Source organism: Quercus lobata, chromosome 9 (genome assembly GCF_001633185.2).
Source record: "Quercus lobata isolate SW786 chromosome 9, ValleyOak3.0 Primary Assembly, whole genome shotgun sequence".
In the NCBI taxonomy this organism is placed as follows: domain Eukaryota; kingdom Viridiplantae; phylum Streptophyta; class Magnoliopsida; order Fagales; family Fagaceae; genus Quercus; species Quercus lobata.
In genome coordinates this window covers 54,553,102-54,559,515 of record NC_044912.1, presented here as the reverse complement: position 1 = coordinate 54,559,515, position 6,414 = coordinate 54,553,102, and the positions used below count along the sequence as shown (strand labels likewise).

Genomic DNA, 6,414 nt, shown 5'->3' with positions numbered 1-6,414 from the left:
TTTTTTTCCTTTATTAGATTAGATGGAGTCTGTTCTGCTAAAGTTTTTTTAGCCTTGTTGTTTATGATTTTCCAGTTTAATGAATAATCTCAAAAAAAAAAAAAAATGGTAAAATGTGGTTAGAAGTCATTGGATTCATATGACCATAATATGTTTGGGTTGGAAGATCAAATCAGGACATTGAAAAAGGAGTTGAGGAAGAAGTTGTTTTGAATCTTATTTTGAAACAAATACCATAACAACCAAAATAGAACTTTATCCGATGACTGTTGTAATACACTTTTTTTTTTTAATGCCATTTCATTACATACGGTGTATTTCTTTGTTGTGGAATGCCTTTTTTTTTTTTTTTTTTAAATGCTAACCACCTCATGGTAAGTAAGCAAAAGTGAAGAAAATTTTGCATTAAAAATGTCTAGACATGGATTTATATGTGCTATGTAGACACGGGGTGTTTAACAACAAAATTAGTTGGAGAACTTTATCCTGTCTTTTAAAATACATCTCTTTTTTCTTTATTATTTCTTTTTTTTGCTCTCACACAGTATATTCTCAAGATTTTCAACGAGAAACAAAATACTATTCACGTTGGGAGAGCCCACAAAGGTCCTATATCTTTTACAATACACCTCTTTTTCCTTCATTATTTCATTCTTACAATTTATTTTTTTGTAGTGCTTTATTTTTTCGAACAACCCAAGTGTATTGTTCAAATATAATATAAATCCGTGCATCACACGATTTAACAATAATTTATTCCATATTAACAAGACCCTTTAATAAAAAAAAAATAATAAAAAAAAAAAAAATGAAGAAACTGAAGAAAGAAGGAAGGAAGGAAGGAAGGGCCCACCAAGAAGAATATGAGGAGAATATTAATAAAGTGCTGCTGCTGTTAAATGTTACCTAAAAAGACCCCTTCCTTCCGGCCTTCTCTATCTCGTGTCCCAAACCTAACTCTGTTTATTTAATTTTCTCCATTGGGAGAGAAAATGGGAAAGTATATGAAGAAATCGAAGGAAGGTGAGGTGGCGGTGGTGATGGAGGTGTCCTCCATTGGTATATGTACAAGAAGGAGAGCCAAAAGTTTACTAGCAGCCCAGAAACCCAAACCTAAATCTAAGTCTGACTCCTCTTCTCTCTCCTACCTTCAGCTCCGCAGCCGCCGCCTCCACAAACCACCTCCTTTACTCCTTACTACTACTACTACTCCTTCTTCAACAAAACCAAAACCCCACACCATTTCCATTTCCAATTCCACCCTTTTTGATTCTTCTTCCTTTGGAGATAATTATTTGGACTTCGATGCCAGTCCCAGAGAAAGGTTCATTCTCTAATACAACATGCCCTTTTTCTTTTCTTTTCTTTTCTTTTTAATCATTTTTATTTTTCAATGCATATGCATGCAAATGTGATTTTCAATTTGAATGCTCGGTTGGTTGGTTGGTTGGTGTCCTTTTTCTCTTCTGTTCTGTAAGTATTAGTAAGATCATCTTTTTAATAAATCTTTGGCTTCAGCTTTTTCTTCACTTTTGTACTAAATACCTCTTTGTGCTTTAAAAAAATAAAAAACCCTCCTTTCTTACTTTGTCCTTAGTTTTTATTTTTTAACGAGGAAATATACAAGAAAAATTGGGCTTTTTACTGTAAATTTTTTTTTTTTTTTTTGGGTTAAAAAATCCTAGCTAGCTTGAAAATTGGAATTATTAAAATCTTGGATTTTTTTTTTCCTGTTCTGCTTATGCAACTTAAAAAATAGAAAAAGAAAAAAATAATAATAATAAAGGAGGTACATTTCTCCACAACTTTGGTGGACTCAGGGAGGGCCTTTTTCTTTCAAATTATGTCTGGTCTTTTTTTATTTGTTATTATCTTTTAATTTTTTGGGTGGATTTCATAACTTAATGTACTCCTGGGTGTAAATTATGTCGTGTCCAATCACAATCTTTTTGTTTTTTTCATGATTTCTCTTTGGCATGTTGTCCTTAAAAAAAAAAAAAAAACTATTTTCTTTGGATGGGTCTGCCTTTGCTTCTGATGTTTTCACTGTTCATCTGATCTATCAATGTTTGCAAAATCCGTGATATAAATTATTTCATGAAAAGATGGTGACTTTCTGAGAGGGCCTTTAATGCAGTTAATGTATCTGCAACTTGGGTATCTCATAGCATAGCAGGATTTAATAATTGCAATTTTTGCGCTTACTGCTTTACTTAACTTAAAAGGTCAACAAGAAATTGACATAAAAAAAATTGTAAGTCGTTGTCATTGAACTTTAGGGCCTATATATATATATATTTTTTTTTTAATATCAATGTAAATATGGCCCTTCCTTGAAATTGGATATGCAAATTCAGTTCACCTTTTGGTCTTTCTAGAGGAGCTCAGTGCTGCTTCAATGATACTAGAAAGGGGTAATGAATGTAATACTTGCAATACTGTCAGCAGTAATTTTTCTGCGTCTTTTGTGTTAGCAATAAATAATCCTATTCATGGGGCCTAGTTTCTGACCAAAACGCGTATCTGGGATACTCTGTTTTGTGGGGGGTGGGGGGGGCCTGTATTTCGTGACAAAAAAAGTTTGTAGATCTCTTAACTCTAAAAATTATTCCTTATTAGGTTTTGTATTCAAAATTTAATACAGTTATGCATGCAATGTTGTATTGTGATATATATCATATATTGGTGTTTTGCATATAGGAGTAGCAGCAGGGAGAGCACGCCCTGTAGTCTGATAAGGGACGCGGATTCTATAGGAATCACCCCGGGTTCAACGACCAGTCGAACTTCTACTGAAACTAACCGAAGAGTTAGGAACATCCCAACAACACAGGAGATGGAAGAGTTCTTTGCCCGTGCCGAGCAGGAACATCAGAGAATATTTATTGACAAGTAAAATTGACTCTTATTTATCAGCAGTGCACTTCTAGTTGTTCTTTCATATAGAACTGCGATAATAACTCTCTTTTTAATTGTATTTATGATTTTTGCAGGTACAACTTTGATTTTGTGAGTGATTTGCCCCTCCCAGGACGGTACGAATGGGTGCAGATAATTCCCTAAGCCGAGTTCGTTTAATTGGATTTATGGTGGAGCATTGCAAGTGCAGGGAAGTGCATGTAAAGTAACTAGCACTAAGACATACGATTTTAGTTATCGGTAACATAACCAGAGCTTATGAATTACACACTAACCAACTTAGAAAACCAAAAATCCCTCCTTCAAGAGGAGGAATCATTGGAGAGGAGATTGGGTAGGGTAGTTATCGGTTTTGGATAGATTCATCAAGTGTAATTTTTAAGCAGTATGTCTAATTAACTAGATTTTCATTTCCAGTATTTTCTTAATATTTCAGTTTTGTCTATATTTAGGTGAGGATGAACAATCAACTGTGTCTCTTTGGAAATAAATCAACTCTTCTCTTTATTTGTGTTTGTTTTATTCTATGTTTTGTACCATGAATTTTTTGATAATGCCTTCTGTGAACTGATATATTACCTGCGTCTCTAATTTAAGTCTTGATGTTGATGTTCTAATTAAATCATATGTGAGATTGTTTTCTTCATTGGATGCTTCAACTTGTTGTGAGTGGTCAAGGTGGTGGCAGTCATTGCTATCAGCTATCAGGGGACCCAATTGGACTAGCTGGTTAGGTTGACCATCGTTGGTTTAATCAGTTCAACAACTTTTCTTTCTTTTTTCTTTTTTCTTTTTTCAAATCCATTTTGCATGAAGCTCTAACATAATAACAACATCCTTCACTAGTGATGTTTGAACATTTTTATCCAGTTCCTCTACGGACACACAAAATCTTTTTCACATCTTACCTACATGACATTTGAGGTAGTGTTTGATTAGGTTCACCCTAACAAAAAAAAACACAGATGGTGTGAAAAGCTATGAAACTCTGGGTGTAAAATCTCTCTTTTATATCCAACAATACTTCAGACATAACCAATTTAACTACTTTTTTCACAAAACTTTTAATTGGTCCAACGTTATTTTCACATAGACTACCATTAAAATCATAGCCTATTGAGAGAACTATCCCTAATATTCAAATTGAGCATGTCTATTGTGAAGCCAATCAATGTGAAGATGTTCCTGCAAAATTTGAAACATATCTAATATCTTAATGGTACCTTTGATAGAGCCGAGCATTGCTATAATAGACTAGTTAATTCTTTATGTTATGCATATCTTGTTTCTACCCAAAAATAAAAAGAAGAAGAAGAAGAAGAAAATCACCACTTATTTCTCAAATTAAAAGTCTGGCGACTGAATTGGCAACTCGGCCCCTGTATACTTTAACCTAGCAAATCAGTATCTACAATTTAAAAGCACCATTAGTGGTGGGGTAGTTGATGCAGTTTTGGATTGTTACCTTTCTATCTTACTTGAGAGTTTCACAGATTCTTTCTGACATGGAGTTTTGGTTGATTCTTAAAAGATTTCCCTTGTGAATTTATGGTAGTAAAAAGTAAAGCTGCTTGAGTTTGTCAAAGGGACCATTACTAGGGCCTTGTGGTTGTGGAGCATGAGAATTGGTTCTTATTAAAGCCTATTCACATGGGACACTGTGCGTTTCTGCACTGATTACGTCACAGACTGCAACATAATGTTCAACATAGATTTGATGATGATGTCTTCTCAACGTTTAAATGATGAAAGGCCTCTCTCTCCTCTTCTATCTTCCATCTTCTATCCCACCCACCATATATTCTTTTCTTTTAGCAAATAAATAAATAAAATGTCTTCAACTTCTTTTCGAAGACTGGTAGTTGCAGTGCCCATGCTTTGATGCTTCTTCTTTTTTTGCCTCTCCGTTTGGAAATCTAACACAAAGACATTTATCAAAATACCTTATATAGGGCTAGTGGGTGTCAATATGTCATGGCCTTGTTTGTTTGTTTTTTGACCTTTTCCTTAGCCATGCATGGCCATGGTTTTAAACTTTTCAAGCTCCTCTTTTTTCTTCTTCCACTCTTAATTTTTTTATTGAAACATATTTAATTATTCCTCATTTTATAGTTGCATTCAGTATTCCTACTCCACTAAGCAAGACATTTATAATATCCAATTGTTCCTCACATGTCCAATTATTTGTGTTTCTGAACTTGATGATTAGGGAATAAGTGGGAGCTTTTAGATTCAAACTTTCAGAGTGTTAGAAAATAATTAGATAGCTGTTTCATATTTAGTAATCTGACTGATTAGATTTATAATATTTTATGAAATTGACTAAATTATTTTCTCTAAACTGCAAAGCTTTTATTCTTGCATGAAACAAAAGTTCACATGTACATATCTTTGTTGGTGTGGGTGTGTGTTTCAAGCACTTTTATTATTTTTTATTTTCTAGCCATTGGAAATTTATGTTGGGAAATAAAAGATAAAACAGCCATTGGACTATTATGAGAAAAATAACATTTAGGCAATAATGGTTTGAGCTTTTATGAGTGTTATTAGTAATCAATAACTATGGGTTATTATTGAGTAGCATATCTAATACCCATCACACTCTTTCCTATAAGTTGTTCTTGAACCTCCGTGAGTGGAAGTGCGTCCATCACGAACGTTGACGCTATAATCTAATCCTGAAGGGTTATTTGGCCAAAAGAACCAGTTGCCCTGAGTTTTACTTCGGATAGCACAAATCAATCTTTAATGACAACGCTTTTGCAGCGTGATTCTATAGTGTTGTGATATTGTTCATATATATATATATATATATTTGTTCTTTCTAATTTGCATTTTAGATAAAATACTTGAGATAGTATTTGTTGTATTAAACTTGTTTATTCAATGATATATTTCTAACAATCTTAAAGTTTGACTTGTGTTTTAAAATGGATAAACAAGTTATTAATACATTTTCGGATGGTTCTCACCTTAAACGTTTTTTGTACTGTGATGTATACAAAACTCTTTTTAGATATGTTAAAGACGTTTAACAATCATGGGTCAATTGGTTTTATTTTTTATATATACAACAGTCATTCTATTGGGTTTGATTAAAAATTGTTATTATTCTATTCAATACTGCCATTTTGTGTTTTTTGTTTTCATAAATATATATACTCAATTCATATGAAAGATTGTAGTTTATTTCATATAATATTATAAAAGAGTTTCTACTTCCACGTTGGCCGTGAACATTATTTGTTCTCTCTTATGGTATCTCCATCTAGATAACGAGAAAAAGCTATCAGTAAATATATGTGGTTTAAGAAATATTCTTTGAGGGGAAATTATCGTGTACTCCTAGAGTATTATAAATGCGTATCCCTCCTCTCACATGAATGGTGGGTCCCACTAATTAAATTCACGATGGAATCTACCATTCATGTAAGAGGGAGGACTACGCATTTATGGTATTCCAGGAGTACCTAATAATTTTTCCTCTTTGAGATT

The 6,414-nt window shown here is 33.1% G+C and overlaps 1 protein-coding gene across 3 annotated transcripts; it reads left to right on the top strand.

Annotated features, from left to right (window-relative positions):
* The first annotated feature begins 896 nt into the window (after positions 1-896).
* LOC115959054 (cyclin-dependent kinase inhibitor 5-like) lies at positions 897-3,435 on the top strand. 3 transcript variants are annotated; one of them, XM_031077352.1, is made up of 3 exons: positions 897-1,324; positions 2,710-2,892; positions 2,994-3,435. In XM_031077352.1, exons 1-3 carry the CDS (start codon positions 993-995, stop codon positions 3,061-3,063), a joined length of 585 nt encoding a protein of 194 aa, XP_030933212.1. In that variant the 5' UTR covers positions 897-992; the 3' UTR covers positions 3,064-3,435. The 3 variants fall into 3 exon arrangements, with proteins under 3 accessions (XP_030933212.1, XP_030933211.1, XP_030933210.1); XM_031077351.1 differs by having other exon boundaries at positions 2,707-2,892; XM_031077350.1 differs by having other exon boundaries at positions 2,701-2,892.
* The last annotated feature ends 2,979 nt before the right edge of the window (positions 3,436-6,414 follow it).